Source organism: Acinonyx jubatus, chromosome D1 (assembly GCF_027475565.1).
Source record: "Acinonyx jubatus isolate Ajub_Pintada_27869175 chromosome D1, VMU_Ajub_asm_v1.0, whole genome shotgun sequence".
Taxonomy (NCBI): Eukaryota; Metazoa; Chordata; class Mammalia; order Carnivora; family Felidae; genus Acinonyx; species Acinonyx jubatus.
This window is the reverse complement of record NC_069390.1, coordinates 111,872,996-111,888,519: the sequence shown is the minus strand read 5'-3', so window position 1 is coordinate 111,888,519 and position 15,524 is coordinate 111,872,996. Positions and strand designations below refer to the sequence as shown.

At 43.7% G+C, this 15,524-nt stretch overlaps 1 protein-coding gene across 1 annotated transcript; it reads right to left on the bottom strand.

Moving 5' to 3' along the window:
* Nucleotides 1-829: 829 nt before the first annotated feature.
* MMP27 (matrix metallopeptidase 27) lies at nt 830-14,697 on the bottom strand. Its single transcript, XM_015073913.3, has 10 exons — nt 12,280-14,697; nt 11,243-11,481; nt 10,008-10,156; nt 9,790-9,918; nt 6,676-6,837; nt 6,380-6,500; nt 4,910-5,040; nt 3,706-3,865; nt 2,607-2,710; nt 830-1,373 (listed from the first exon to the last, which is right to left on the bottom strand). The coding sequence occupies exons 1-10, from the start codon at nt 12,379-12,381 to the stop codon at nt 1,120-1,122; spliced, it is 1,551 nt and encodes a 516-aa protein (XP_014929399.2). The 5' UTR covers nt 12,382-14,697; the 3' UTR covers nt 830-1,119.
* Nucleotides 14,698-15,524: the final 827 nt, after the last annotated feature.

The window sequence follows — 15,524 nt, the reverse complement described above, 5'->3', positions numbered from 1 at the left end:
GTTGTAGTAATTCCTGAGATTTTCTCTGCATATTTTCTATCAGCTGGTATCTGCTTAATCTGTCATCTCATCAGAATCAAATTCAACTGACATCCTCTCATCTTCTGGGTCAGAAAATTCATTAAGAGCTTATTCAAACATTTAGTTTTGAGGGTGTAAAGGTAAAATCTAAGCATTAAGAATTTAGAAACTCAACAAATAAGTGGTGTAGCAGAGAGGACAGGAGCCTTCCACTTACAGGTTTAGGCTCAGGTGACAGATATATTTTCAACATAGGGAGGAAATCTCTAAATTTCTTGTACATGAGATCAGTGTGTGTAAAATCTGATTTTAAGCTCTCTAAGGAATGGTTAAATGCAATGGCCTATGCTTGGGTGGTTGGCTGGAACACCACTTTCCTGCTTCTACTAGTTTCCTAATTGTTGGGGGAGCACCTGTTGTGTAACACCTCCTGGGTTTCTCTAGGCGATCACTCCTCTTTGGCAGGTGGAATAACTTATTTATTAGTGAATTTGGGGGCAACAACTGGGCACATGTGGCTCCATCCTCTTTCTTTCTCTTTGGGCTCCATGCAGCCTATAGAGGGCTCACATTCTTGTGGGGATGTGCTTCTTTCCAGTTCTTCCCATGACTTGAGTCTAAGTATGTCTTATTCTAGAATTTGATATTAGAAAGCTAGCTTGCCCACAGTTACAGTTGCTAACATATGTTCTTTCTGTAAAAAAGGTGCCATTTTGCTCTTAGGATTGAACGTTACTTCTCAGTGGGTTCAGAGCATGGGTACAGACGAGGGTTGCAGTTTATGCGGCTTCTCCAACTGCAAAGGTCCAGACAAAATAGGATGCTAAAGATTGGTTTAATAAATGTCTGTAGGATTTAGTTATTATAAGACACATGGCTTACTTATCCAAGTCCACAAACACAAAGTAGGCTTACGATACAGTGCGAGTTTTGCTTATACATCATAACTTCCTGTAAAAAGAGGCAGCTCAAAGTATGTGTTGAGTCTTTATGCAATAGATATTTAGAACCAGGTTGGGCAGCTTACTTTCAACAACAGTTCTATTCCACTGTGAAGCAGAGTTCAGACGAAAAGACCTCTTGAGGTTTATTTTAGGTCTATGAATTTATTGATAACTGTATATATATTTTTAGCACATGAACAATACTGAAAATAAGCAAGTTTACATTCGTACGATAAAACATCTCTACTCCTCCGGAGTGTACTTCTTCCTCACTGACACTAAAATCAGATGATGAGTTTAATGGTTCTTTGCACTGAAACCAAGTATTGGTTTTCAACATTCTGGTAATGTTCTTTGCCTTAGGGTCATATTCAAACTGCTTTGATCCACGGAAGAAATAGAAGAATCCTAGAGAGAGGGGATCATATGTTACCTTGTACAACTATATAATGGTTCCAAACTTTTTAATTGAATGGGTATAGAATAAAATAATTGGATATTATGGAGAGAAAAGAACCTTCTACAATAATAGAGATATATTTTATTTTACTGCTGTCTCATGAAAAACGTTATTTTTATTTTCCCAAGGAAGACGCCAAGGTATGAAACATGAATGTCAAGGGAGTTACCACCTTTCTAGCCAGACTGTGGTTCATGCCAAAGGTTCTCAAACTAGGTTTCAAAACAGTGTCTTAGCGAGCCACATATCCTGTGGACATGGCCTTGGGCCCTACATCCTCATTTCCCTCGAGTCATTCTGCTCCGTTTTAAGTATTAAGGTTTTATGTTAGATTTATCTGCAATAAAAGATAGTGTCACTCAGAAAAAATGTAGACTCCTGCTCACTCCACGTTCTAGGTTATTGTTCATCGTCAAAGTCTGAAGATATACCAGCTACAATGGTACATTAAATTGTGCGAGGTTCATTTAAAACTGTAGATTTCTGGATCTTACCCGCAATTCTAGATCTTTTTCGGAAACTCTGAAGAATTTGTAGTTTCTCACACAAACCCCAAGTGTGCACATTAAACTATGCACTAAATGGTTTGAGAGTCACTGTTCAGTGCATGTGCTTAGTCATTTTTAACACCTAGAGCTTTTCAAACTCTTCAGGGGGTGTCTTTTAGCGACTATCTGGGATCAATGGTAAGTAAAGTTAATTTTGGTACTGTATGCATAGATTTGAAATAGTATAATAGAGAATATCATTTAGGACTTACTAATTCAGTTTGTGAGAATGTCTGCCTGGTTAGAGTTTATTATTACATGCGTTCCAGAATAGTAAAATTACAGGGCACCTGGGGGGCTTGGTCGGTATCTGACTTTGGCTTAGGTCATGATTTCATGGTTCATGAGTTCAAGCCCTGCATCGGGCTCTGTGCTGACAGCTCAGGGCCTAGAGCCTGCTTCGGATTCTGTGTCTTCCTTTCTCTCTGCCCCTCCCCCACTCGTGACCTCTCTCTCTCTCTCTCTCTCTCTCTCTCTTTCTCTCTCTCTCTCAAAAATAAATAAACGTTAAAAAAATTTAAAAAAAGAATAGTAAAATTACATTAAAATGGAAACACCTACGTTTCTGTGCTACCTTCTTTCACAGCCAGTAAAGTCTTCCAAGTATCCTAAAAGTTAGGCATTGATGCTTACCTTTATACTGGAAGGCGGCATCAACTCGGAGACCAATTCCTGGGAAGTGCTTCACCACCCTCCGTGGGTACCCTCTGTCCATGGTTTGGGTCGCTTCATCAAACCTGGATGCATGGGTTTGAAAGGTTGACAGGGGATCTTTGCTTGGTGGGGAGGACTTAATCCTTCACTGCTTGGACTCAAATTGGGATGTGGAGAGGAAGTAGCCTCTAGGAGAGGAAAACTATCAGGTCAATAATTAAAATAACTACAATAACTAATTACAATGAAAATAATTAAAAACATGTTGGGGCGCCTGGGTGGCTCAGTTGGTTGAGCATCTGACTCTTGATTTCGTCTCAGGTCCTGATCCCAGCCAGGGTGGTGGGATTGAGCCCCACATCGGGCTCTGTGCTGAGGATGGAGACTGCTTCAGATTCTCTCTCTCTCTCTCTCTCTCTCTCTGTCCCTCCCCAGCTCTCTCTCTCTCTCTTTCTGAAAATAATTATAATTAAAAATATATCAAAAATTATGTTTGGCTGAATCTTTTGTATTGTCTTGAAAACAAGAAAAGATGAGGGATAAAAGCCACATCATTAGGCAGAATGATGCTGTCCTGGGGAACTATTAAATCAAAGTATGGGCCCACAAGAACCAGACTCATAACTACAGAGAACACACTGGTGGTCACCAGGGGAGGGGCGGTGGGTGGGGGATGGGAGAAGAGGTGACGGGGATTAAGGATTGCACCTGCTGTGGTGTGCACAGGGTGATGTGTGGAAGCCGGAATTAAAACAAAACAAAAAAACCAACAAACAAAAAAACCAAGTAAGGACTCAGCTTGGAGCATTCACAGGTTTTCACTAGATATGTTTGTGTTATTGGCAATTTGGTTGGCTTCACAAGCTTTATTATTTCATCTTATCTTTATTTATTTATTTTTTAAGTTGGAGAAAGATCTTCGGACTCACTGACACACTCTTTTGGTGAATGTCATCCACCCACATAATTGGCTTTAAGAAGCCTCTAGGTGAGTTCTATTTCTGCCTGTGTTAAAGTGAGGCTATGTGGATATTTTTCTGCAGAATGAAATGAAGGGGTTGATTGTCTGTAAACTGACCTCCAGCACCAGATGCCCACAAAGAAGTAGGTTTTTCTTAGGCTGTGGTCACAGACAGCCGCATCGATTTTCTTCACATGTCTTGGGAAGCCAAGTGTATGGATCGATTTGGGATAATCTGGCAAGACTGCATATCCTCTGATCATCCAGAAGTTGTCATCTAGGAAGAGAGAACGTGATTATCTTATGCATTTCCTAGAGGGAAAAAGAGATGTCTAAAGCAGTTTGAAAATAATGAATGTGTCATCTCTCAGACTCAATGCCTAGAGATTTAGTGATCTTATGTCTCCATTTATTCTTACTGCTTTCATGAGCTGCTTTTATCGTTAGTTTTACACAAATAACATCCATCTACAGTTAATAGTGTTCGTGCACGCGAGTGTGCATGTCAACTGGTTTCACTGTATTGATCATTTCTCTGACAACTATGTTTGCACATGTTCTCCTAAATTTCAACCTCCAAGGATTCTCAAAGGCAAGTAATCTGATGAAATCCAGATGAAAAGTAGCAATGCTGAATTAAATATAAGATTCCAGTTAAATTTGAATTGCAAATAAACAGCGACTAATTGGGGGCGCCTGGGTGGCTCAGTCGGTTAAGCGTCCGACTTCGGCTCAGGTCAGGATCTCACGGTTCGTGGGTTTGAGCCCCATGTTGGGCTCTATGCTGACATCTTGCTCAGCACCTGGAGCCTGTTTTGGATTCTGTGTCTCCTCTCTCTGCCCCTCCTCAACTAGCACTCTGTCCCTCAAAAATAAATAAATGTTAAAAAAATTTTTTTTTAAAAAACAGTGACTAATTTTTGGTAAAAGTATATTCAAAATACTGCAAGGGACATACTTCTACTAAAAACATTATGTGTTTTATCTGAAATTCAAGTAATCTTGTGCTGTTATTTGCCAAATCTGGCGACTGTAGTGGAAAGGGAATATAAAAGGGAAGTGGGTTACCTTCATTTGGTAGAAAAAAGATAGCTTTTAGTTTTTATCATGCAGGTTTCTTTTAGCTCCCGTGCAATTGGGATGACGTTTGTCTTCACAGTCACCGAGAACCCCTGGGTAGTTTTTCTTTACAACAGGAACCCAACGTCACGGCAGAAGCACTCTCCCTTTGGCCCGTGCATGACTATTATGTTCCTGGTACCAGAAAAGCCACTGACCAGTTCAGGCATCCAGAGACACAAACTGTGATGGGCAACGTTACCTTTAAAAACTAGAATCTTATCTTTGGGGTTCTCATATGCAGCTTGAATATCTGTTGGCAGCAATGGCCAGAACGAAGAGATTAGTTCAAATTCAACGTCAGTGATGTCATAATAGATCCTCCATACGTGCCTGTGTGAAACAAAACCACTTTACACATGCAGCCTATACTGCAGTGAAAACACTGTAAACCTAGGCTGGTCTCTTATTTAACTGGCTAGCATTCTCGTCAGGTAATTTAGAGCATGAACACAATTTTCCTCAGCAAATTTAGGTGGGTGTGGGCTCAGTAGTTCTACCCTTTGGACGGTCAAGGTCAGGACATGCCTTTGTGCCCACTCTCCTGGGTGCTTAGAGTAGCAACCTACCCACAGAAATGTCAATTCTGAGAGATCAATGGCCTCATTTTTGCCAAAGCAGCAATACTCAAGATTTGAAGGCAACACCAAGCATTCTAAGAGGAACTCATGGGTCTGATGTTTGCTAGAATGAAGAAATGTTATCAGTGCATGCTATAGTATTTTCTCAGATGTTCCCCTCTGGCTGTAAGGCTCTGAGTCTACGAAGGAGACCCACAAAGCCCTGACATTCTGTTTCCCTTCCCACACTGGTGATCCCTCCCTGAGACCCCCAGGTGGCCGCAGCTTCTGCTGTGAGGAGCATGTCATCTGAGTGCTGTGTAGTCGTGGGTGGAGGCTGACAGATCTCAGATACTCTGCCATTGTGCCCATACCCTTGTGAGATGGTCTATGTCCCAATGCTTGGTCCGGAAATACAGTCACGGTACACACAGCTGACTTACTGTGTTGCAATTCAAGTCCAGTAAGTTAAGCACGGAGAGATAGAGAGAGAGAGAGAGAGAGAGAGAGAGAGAGAGAGAGAGAGAAGAGAAGAGAAGAGAAGAGAAGAGAAGAGAAGAGAAGAGAAGAGAAGAGAAGAGAAGAGAGATATCCTACTATAGCCACCACATTGAGGCAACATTAAGGAATGGTCTACTCAGACAGTGTGAACAACTGCCTCCCTAAGTAGGAAAAAGACCTAATTTTTATCATTTGGTGATTTCCAGGGGGTAAATACTCCAACCATTGGAAGTTTCAAGCTACCAAAGTGAGGTGAAGTGGTTTGCAAAAGTCCCCAAAATTTAACGATTGGCTCTTGAAATGGTATAGGTCAGCTTCAGCACCGCTGAGACTGGTGTACTATTTGAGCTAAGAAGTCTCTGGAAGTGACTCTACCACACCTTCTTATACAATGGCAATGAAAAAAAAATGCTTACGAACACTTAAAAATTAACTTACCAAACAAGCAAGAGACACATACACATCATAAAACATTCAAGTGCTACGGGCGGTTATAAAATGTAAAGGAGGAGGAATGTGTCCTCACTATCTGTGATTCTGTCTTCATCCCCAAATCTCTTGGAAAGAAAAATATTCACAGGAAGTTGAGGTGTTTAAGGGAAAGGGTTTACCTGCCTTTAAAGAACATTACTTCTCTGCGCAAAGTGGTGATAGCATCAAAAGTCAAATCAGGGTCACAGGCATGGGGGACAGTGGGTCCCTTTGGCTTAGCAGATGCCTTGGGTAGACTCCCTTTGATGAGAAAAGAAACACCACAGTGAATTAAGAAGGCGTGTGGAAATACCTACAGAAGGATCTTACTCAAGTATTTTCTTCATGGTGATATTTCAAGAAGTGATTTTTTCACTTCCCTTCTGGAAAGCTTCCTATTTAGTTCACGTATATTCAGATTTATGATGTTGCTCACCATAGATGGATTGGATTCCGTTGATATCATCCTGAGAAAGCGGGTATTTGTTAGGATCCAGGGAGACATAATTTGGGAACATCAAAGCTGTCTGATCATTGGAGTGCGAGAGCCCCAGTGCGTGGCCAAATTCATGAGCCGCCACAAGAAATAAGTTGAATCCTTAACAAAAACAGGAAAAACATAGGTCTATGGGTCAACCAAAAGGAGAAGGGTTACATCTGAGACTAGGAAGTAACTGAGGGGAAAGAAGAAAAGGCTTGCCATTGCGGGGATAATTCTCATATGCACCATGATGTATCTGGGAAATATTTCCATATGAGTAATTGGTATTAGTCATATCATGGAGAGATATGACCCAGAGCAAGTACATGGCAGGAAGCAGGAGTATCAGAAATGGACCCTATGTAGAAAATAGAGGGGCGCCTGGTGGCTCAGTCAGTTAAGCATCTAACTCTTGATTTCGGCTCAGATCATGACTTCTCAGTTGGGTTCAAGACCCACCTTGGGCTCCGCATTGACAGCACGGAACCTGCTTGAGATTCTCTCCCTACCCTTCTCCCTTCTCCTCCCACCATGTGCACACACGCACACTCTCTGTCACAAAATAAATAAATAAACTAAAAAAAACAGAAGCCACCAGTTTTTGGTTGTTGCTGGGCTGCACTGTATGGGATCACGTATCTCCTACTTGTATCCTTCAGAGGTTCCCTGCTGCTGTTGGATCAAGTCCAAAGATCTTAAATGGCCATTTATGATCTAGTCCCTGCCTTTTTTCCAGCCTCACATTTTATTTCATATTTCATGAGCTAACCATACTGAATCATTTGCATGTCTCATTTGTGCCATAGTCCTTATTTTTAAAAGTTATTTAAATGTTTACTTGGAGGGGGGCCATGGGGCTCAATCATGATCCATGAGATCACGACCTGAGCTGAAATCTAGAGTCACATGCTTAACCGACTGAGCCACCCGGGCATGTTTCTTCTAATCTCTGTATTTTACCATCTACATTCTGTCTACCCAGAATATTATCTCCCCCATCCTCTGTTTGCCTAGCTCTCCTATTTGTTGCTCAGGAAGCCCCACTACAATCATCTCCTTCATGAGGTTTCTCTTATCCCTTCACCTACTATCCAGTGTTTCCATAGACTCAGTGTTTAATTGTGTCGTAGCACGTACGGGACTGCATGAAGCAACCTTTCAGTACAGGGACTGTGTCTTAACAGCCTTTTACTCCTGGTGGTTACTAAACTACCTATCAGTAGCAGGTGCTTAATCATGGTTGCTGGATCTCCAGGTGTTTGCATGAAAGAATGTTTAGATGAGCTCCTGCACAATGCATCGCCCCCCATCCCCCGTACTTCCCCATACTAGAGGGCTCGCCATGCATGGTGAAACTGCCTTTTTATCCTGCTGTCTCTCCCACTGGTCTGTAAGGTTCTAAAGATAACACTGTCCTTGGACTTGCAATCAAGCCTATGGATCCTAAAGAAAAGGCTGAGCCTTCTATGATGGAGCCTTGTCCAATGATGTTTGCACAAAACAAACCTGGACCAGTCAAGAATTCTCTTATGGTCCTTCATGCTTTTGTGCTCTGGCCTTTGCTGGCGCCTCTTGTCTGGCTGGCAGTGTCACTGGGTATGCTTTTGGACAAGACGGGACAAGTGACTCATTGAAAAGATAACTCACACTCAGGTCATCTCAATGAATTCCAAACCTTTCTCCTGGTTTTTCAGACACTATGTTGTCTGTGTCCCATTCACCATTTCAGCCTGGCCTTCTGCCACAATCCTGGTACATGAGTTGGTTGGGTTATTCTGTCCAGAACACTCTCTATGCCACTTTGCTTTCTGAGTTCCTGCTTAGCCTTCAATGCAGGCTTGGTATCACTTCCTCCCCTGACCTCTGTGTTTGGGTTCAAATTTCTTTTACATGCTCCTACTACCTTGCCATTGTTTCTTCTATCCCAGTGTTGGTCAGACTGATTTTAATTGCCAGTTGACAGTGTGTGTCCCCTAGACTGTAACCCCTGAAGGACAGGGTCTTGCACACTAACATTTACTCCATTTGTATCATAGTGGGTGTGGAGTAAGGGATTTTTGATTGACTTCATTTACCAAACGTGTGGAGCATCTATCACGTGCTGATTTGAACAAACTATGAAATTGACCCACAGACTATCTGGAGTTACTTGGTCAGGACTGAACTGTGATCTTGTATACCACATATAAAGAGAGCCATAGCCTTGCTCTCCTGGGACCCTGGAAACCAGACACCAGACCCAAGGCGACTGGAGTCAATGACAGAAAACAACGGGGAGAATCGGAGAGTTTATGGAGACCTACTCCTTTGTCGGATGCACGCACGTTTTCTGCAGTAAAGTTTTAGTGTTTGTTTGAAAAGTAATAAAATATTTCTTATTTTAGTACCAGGCAGGTGTTTAAAAGAAATAAAACCAACACAGTTGCTCTGAAGGAATAGTTTGAATGTAAAGATTAGGGTCAACTTCCTTCGCAGGTGGGCAAGTGTTAGAAGAGGAAGTTCATGCTTTTAAATAGACCTTGTACAGGCCATGAACTCACGCACCATCCTTCGATGACTAACTCAAGATGACCACCTCCCTAGAGTCTTCTTCAATCTGGAAGCCACAGATGACTTCTACTATCGATATAACACACAGCACACTGTGCCTTGTGGGGTGGTTATGTGGTCTTGGCCTCGCACCACACAACATCATGACCTCTGAAGGGCTAGAAACTTTCTAGTACAACTTTGTGGTCCATCCGATGCCTTGCACAGTTCCAGGCACACAGTGGACCTTCAGGCATTGTGGGTGTATGAATGGATGTACGAGCACAAGAAGAATGTGCTCGCTGATCACAGCAGGATGAGCAACTTTGGGAGGGTGTTGTGTGGATGAGGCTCTGACCTGTACAAGCACAACTGTCTGAAAGGACACTGAATACTTTCATCGATGTCATCTTGGAATATGGGAAACTGGGGTGGGAGGGGGTGGAATTGAGAAGTAAAAAGCAACTAATTGCACAGCTATTCGTTCCAGGGATTGTGCGGAACGATAAAATTTTTGTTCAGGAAGAAGATGGGACTCACCTGCTCCATCCTTGGTCCAGTTTTCATCCTCATCAAAGTGAGTGTCTCCACCCAGACCCAACCCGGGCGGGAAGGCGTGGCCGAGGACCCCCAAGGGGCCGTCGAAGTAACGAGGACACCGACCGTGGACTGAGACACAATTCACAGGGGAGAAGGTCAGCCTCTTCAAATCTCCAGAGATGAAAATAGGCATACTTTTCTGTCTGCTGTACCCTTACCTCGGGTCCTAAAGGCAATCATGATGTCTGCGATCCCCCTGGAAGTCTTGGTGAATGTTAGTGGAGTAACCCTGCTCCACACTTCTAGGCCATTCCTGATAGCCTCGTCCACGTCTGCTCGTGACATATCTGGAGTGTAGTTTACGATTCTTAAAAATTTCAAAAATAGACCAATTGGTTACACGTGCACATAGGCACACACAGACACAAAGAAAATCATTTCTTATCGATTGTATGCTGCAGTGACTTCTAGTAGTGTGCTATTGTTGCACATGTATCATACTTTTCTACTTTCACAAAAGCTATACAACCCAGTCCTCCCATCTGCCCTATTGATCAGCTAGTCTTCTGGCACTTTACAAATGAGGCTCAAAGAGGTTAAATGACGTCCTTAAGATCACCTCCCAAGTGGGAGAGCATTAATGTCATGTCTGTGCTTGCTGTGGACATGGGTGTATTACGCAAACATTTTAAACAGATTGGAGGTTTGTTTTCTCAGATGCCTGTGGAAATCAGCCTTGAGCATGTGTCTCAAGAGTCTCCCTTGAGAGCCTTAAAGAATTACTCACTCAGAAAAAGATTTTCCTCTTGTTTATACTCCCTATCTTGCCAAACCTAGTTTTATTTTAATTCCTAAGACCCAATACAGTGAAGGAAGAACTAATCCTCTCTAGGGTCTATCAAGAGGGCCCTAGAGCAAAGTCAAGGCCACTGACTCATGTCAGAAGCACGCTTCGTCCTCTTCCTGCCAATGACCAGCCCCCTTTCCTCGACATGCCTGAGGGCAAACTCCGTACTTCACACCGGGGTCCATCTGAAACCCGAAGGCTCTAACCCACCTGTGTCCGTGACATGAACTGGCTGTGCCCCAGGCTCCTCCCATTCTCTGCTGATCATACTCCACCTGCACCTTCAGCCATCTGCAACCAGATGGCGGTGCTTCTGGTCCCGCCGAGGAAGCAGCCGAGCCAGAGACAAAAGCAAATCTGTCAGAGCCAGTCTGCTGCTAAGACCGACTATGGCAAACAACCTTCTGTTTCAGTGTCTCTGTTTGAGGTGGTCCTCAGAGTGGTGCCGACGTCCCAGTTTTGTGGGGACAATTGCTATAAGTGAGATCTGGGAAGGGCCATGCACCTAGCAGGTGCTTGGTAGAATCAACTCGTATTGTTATTGTTCCTCGCAGATTATACCCCAAGGTCTTGGCTTAGGGGGAAGTGAGTTGGCGGAGTCATTACCTGTATGTGAGGTTGTGTCTCCTCCACCCCGGGAGAGTGTAGCCATACTGACCCACATCAGGCACGCCACACCTGGGTGTCGTCATGATTGCAAGAGTGTTTGAGTCCAGCTGTCCAGTCACTGTCAATCCAAAAAATGCTTGCATTTCCCGAATTTTGCCATCTATGAGAGTCCTGTTCTTGCTTTGAACAAGATGACTCCCTTCTATTTCAAGAGAGTAGAACTGGTTGAGATATGCCTGGCCAAAGGGACAAAAAAAGAAAAAAAAAGGCACAGACTACAAGACAGCAGATCTGTATCTCAGGATAAAACAAAATTGCCTGAAACCCTTTTGGGCAGTGGTGGGGGTGGGGGGAGAAAGAAATAAGGAGCCAGGGAAGGAAGGAGCCAGACGGGGAAAGAAGAAAGGAAGGAAGGAGAGAGTCACCCTGTGTTTTCAATTTTCAAGAAGTGGCCGAGCTGTGTGAGACCAGAACCTTCCAAAGCACACAGCCTGTCATGCTCCAAATCTCCACAGAGGACGATCAGCTTCTTCTACGTGGTAAATGACCACACATCTTACCCATTTCTGCTGTTACTTTCATTTATACTCCCTATAAATTTTGTTTCCTTGGGACAAATTCTAGAAGAGATACATGGCTTTTCATTTGGCAAATTTAATTACTTTAACCAAACATGGCAAATTCACAGGACTGATCTTTAGAGGGAATGTCCAAGGCAATGTCTCTTTCATGCATATGGGGGTAAGCGGTCTAGAGTTAGAGCTGGGCCCCCCCTGGTTGTACAGAGATGTCCATTTCTCCCAGGGCCACCCTCTTGCTCCTGCCTCTGTCTTTACTTGGAACCGTCATGAGAAATGGTGGCAAATCTCCTTCCCCACCCCCATGCCACCCCGCACACGGTTACTTGGTGTCCTTGGAGCTGGGGGAAAGTACAGGAATCTTTTGGAGGAATTTGCTGTCTTTTTAGGTTCCAAGACAATCGGTACAATTCATTTTTTACAGATAGCCGACATCAACATTTATGGAGACAGTACCTGTGCCAGGTGCATGGTCTCCTCAGGGTCCATCTTTCGGGCTGTAGGAAACGCGGAGCAAAACGTTACACAGAGCAAAAACAGAAGCAGAAGGCTCTTCATTCCTCTCTCTTTTCAGTTGAAGCCTGTCTCTGTTGCCACAGAATTTAGAAAACAACAGTGAGACGTGGCATGAATTGGCTTGTATCGTTATTTAATTCGTAACAGGCAAGGACCACTTGCCATGAAGTGTGTCATGATATGCTTTTTTTTTCCCCTTAGGTTGACTTGATTTTGCAATCATGATCTGCAGTTTTTTTTTTTTTTTTTAGTAAACACAATCATTGCTCGTTACTGAATTGAATAGAACACCAAGTCGGCCTCCAAGTGACTTTTGTCCTTGTGAAGTTGGGAGGTTTTCCTATGTTCGAAATTTTTGAGAGTTTATAATTTTCTTTTGAACGAACCTTCTGAATATCTTGGATAGAAAGGGGTCGTGAAAGGACACGGGACTCAGGAATCAGATTATGCTAATAACTAGGACAAACTTCACATGTTCGTTGGGCACCTGTATTTGCCTGTCACCATAAATGGAAGCATGAAGCAGATACTGTTCCAATCTTGTTGGAGAATTCAGACATACACAGACGTGAATGCCAGACACAGGCAAGTGGCAAAATGTACAGGGAAGATTCCAGAGCTTGAGAAGGGTAGGGGGAGTGGGTCGCTGTTAATGGAGGTCCTGGCCGCAACAGGCAGGTGGGGCTTCCGCTGCATCTTGAAGAATGGGTAGGATTTGAACCCCAGAGAGGATGTGTGGAGGGAGGCCATAGGAAGCAGGTAGCACAGCAGAAATGAAGCGCAGGAAATCTGGCCGATGGGAGCAAATACATGTGTAGACAGCCAAGCGAGATGGGGGTGGTTGGTCTAAGAAAGAGTGCAAGGAAAATGAATGTTTGGAATCTTTTCATGCCTCAGGATGTCCCTCATTCCATCCTGACACTTGATCGAGGGTGTGTCCGTAGAATTTCAGGCTGAAATAAATTTTCTTTAGAACGTGGAAGGTAGTCGTCCCTTGTTTTCTAGAATGTGCTATGGTTGCTGGGGAGTCTTTTGTTCTGATTCTGGATATTTTTGCTTCTGAAAAATGTTGGAAATATTCTCTTTATGCAGATATCCTAAAATTTCATAATGATGTCTTTTGATGGGGTGTTCCTTTTTTCTTTTTTTCTCTTTTCTTTTTTTGCGTTAACATTGCTGGGCGTAAGCAGTCCTGTCATTATGAAAACCTCAAGGGCACGTTCCTACGTTATTTGATAATTTCTTCCAACCCGATTTTCCTTCCTCGTTCTGGAATCCATATATCTATCGGACCTCTTGGATTGAATCTCTTTGCTCCTAATATATCTACTACCGTTTTCTGTCAACATTATTTCCCAGCCCAACAATTATGTTTCTTATTTCAGCTATATTTTTAGTTTCCAATGTTCTCTGAATATTTTACTTTTTCTTTTTCTCACATTTTTCAGGGGTGTTTGGATGTAAAATATGGCTTATCTTTTGAGAACTTATAGTATTTTTAAGTTTATCTTGACATCTTCCTTTACTCCCAGAATTGTCTCTGTTTCTTCAAAGTTTCTTTCTGGGTGTCTGTGTTTAACACTGGAAAATGTTCTCCCATGTTTGGATCCTTTGTGCTGTGCCATCTGTTCAAGAACGAGAGAGCAGAGAGCTGCCGGGAGGCTCTGGGAGCACGGCCAGGACTTGTGAACCGATGACCCTCCCTGCGGGGAGGTGGGGTGTGCTCCAGACCCTTCGTGTGATGCATTAGTTGGGATAAGATTTGGGTGAACATACGAGAACCCAAGGTGACAGATGATTCATAAAATAAAAGTTATTTCTCGTTCACATAGCAGAAGTCCGGGTTGGGAAGGGCAGGACCTGTGTGACAAGTCCCCACCCCGAGGACGCAGGCAGCATCCACATCAGGACACTTCTCTCTCCGTGCAGCGCTCCGTGGTCCAGGCAGCTGCGTAGGCTCCGACCATTGCGTCCGCATCACAGGGAGCAGGAAGGAGGACGGCAGAGAAAGGAGGGTCCCCGTCGATTTCGAGAAGCCCATGCAATAATCTGCTTATGCATTTTGGCAAGACGTGAAACACTGGCCCCATCTGGCTATAAAGACCACGGCATCTGGTCTTTTAGCTGAATGCGTTGCTGCCTCCAATCCAAGTGGGGTCTTAGGAGGCGGAGAAAGGTCACGTAGGCTCTTAGCAACATGTGCCACCTGGAGATTTCTACAGTGTCACAATCTATAAAGCTTCCTCCTTGGGCTGTTACATCTCTCAGAGAAGTCTTCTCCAATTTCCCATCGTTTTAAGCTCCCACCAACAGATGTAGGAGATGTCTCTGGCACCCTTTCTGCTTAGTTCCCAGGGCACATGACATCCAGGAGCCGCCTGTGCGGGAGGGAAGTGAAGGAGTGTGCCAGCCTCCCAGCCCTTCGAGATGTGAACAGTTAAACGGGGTTGGGTTGGCTTCTCAGGGGGGTCCAGCTGGAATCGAGCCCAGAATGCCCATCATAGGAAACTTGATCACACGTATTTGTACTGGCTTTTCTCGTCCACCTCAGGCTGCCTGCCTCCCCACTCTTGCTTCCTGGGACCACGTCCCCAGTGAATTAATTGCAGCAACATCTGGACTTGGGCTTTGGTTTCAAAGAAATTTAAAGGAGATAAAAAAATAATCTCATTAAGTTCTAAGCTCAGATTCTGGCAGCTCTTAGGTTAACTTCAGTTTAACAGCCAGAAAATACCACATATTGTCCAGAAGAGAACTATAAAATGAGGAGCAATTTTGGAATTCTTTGTTTCACTTCCTATAGCTGTCCACTTCCTAGGACTCTGTGAAATATGGTTAAAGAAATAACAAGGAACTCAGTTCTGCTCTCAAAAATGTATAGGTGGGCCAAGAACCTCGCATAACTAGTTAGCGCAACAAGCAGGTGTTCTGAGAGGAAGCTCCTACCTCCATGCCTGAAAAAACAGACGTAAGAAGTCTTGGGAAATATAATAGTCTGAAATGGACTCTAATGTTAAAAATGAAATACTCTGTTCTGGGTGACTCGGTTGATTAAGCGCTCGAGTCTCCATTTTGTCTCAGGTCATGATCTCACAGTTTGGGAGGTCGAGCCCTGCGTCGGGCTCTGCAATGACAACACAGAGCCTGCTTGGGATTCTCTCTCCCTCGTCTCTGCCCCTCCCCAG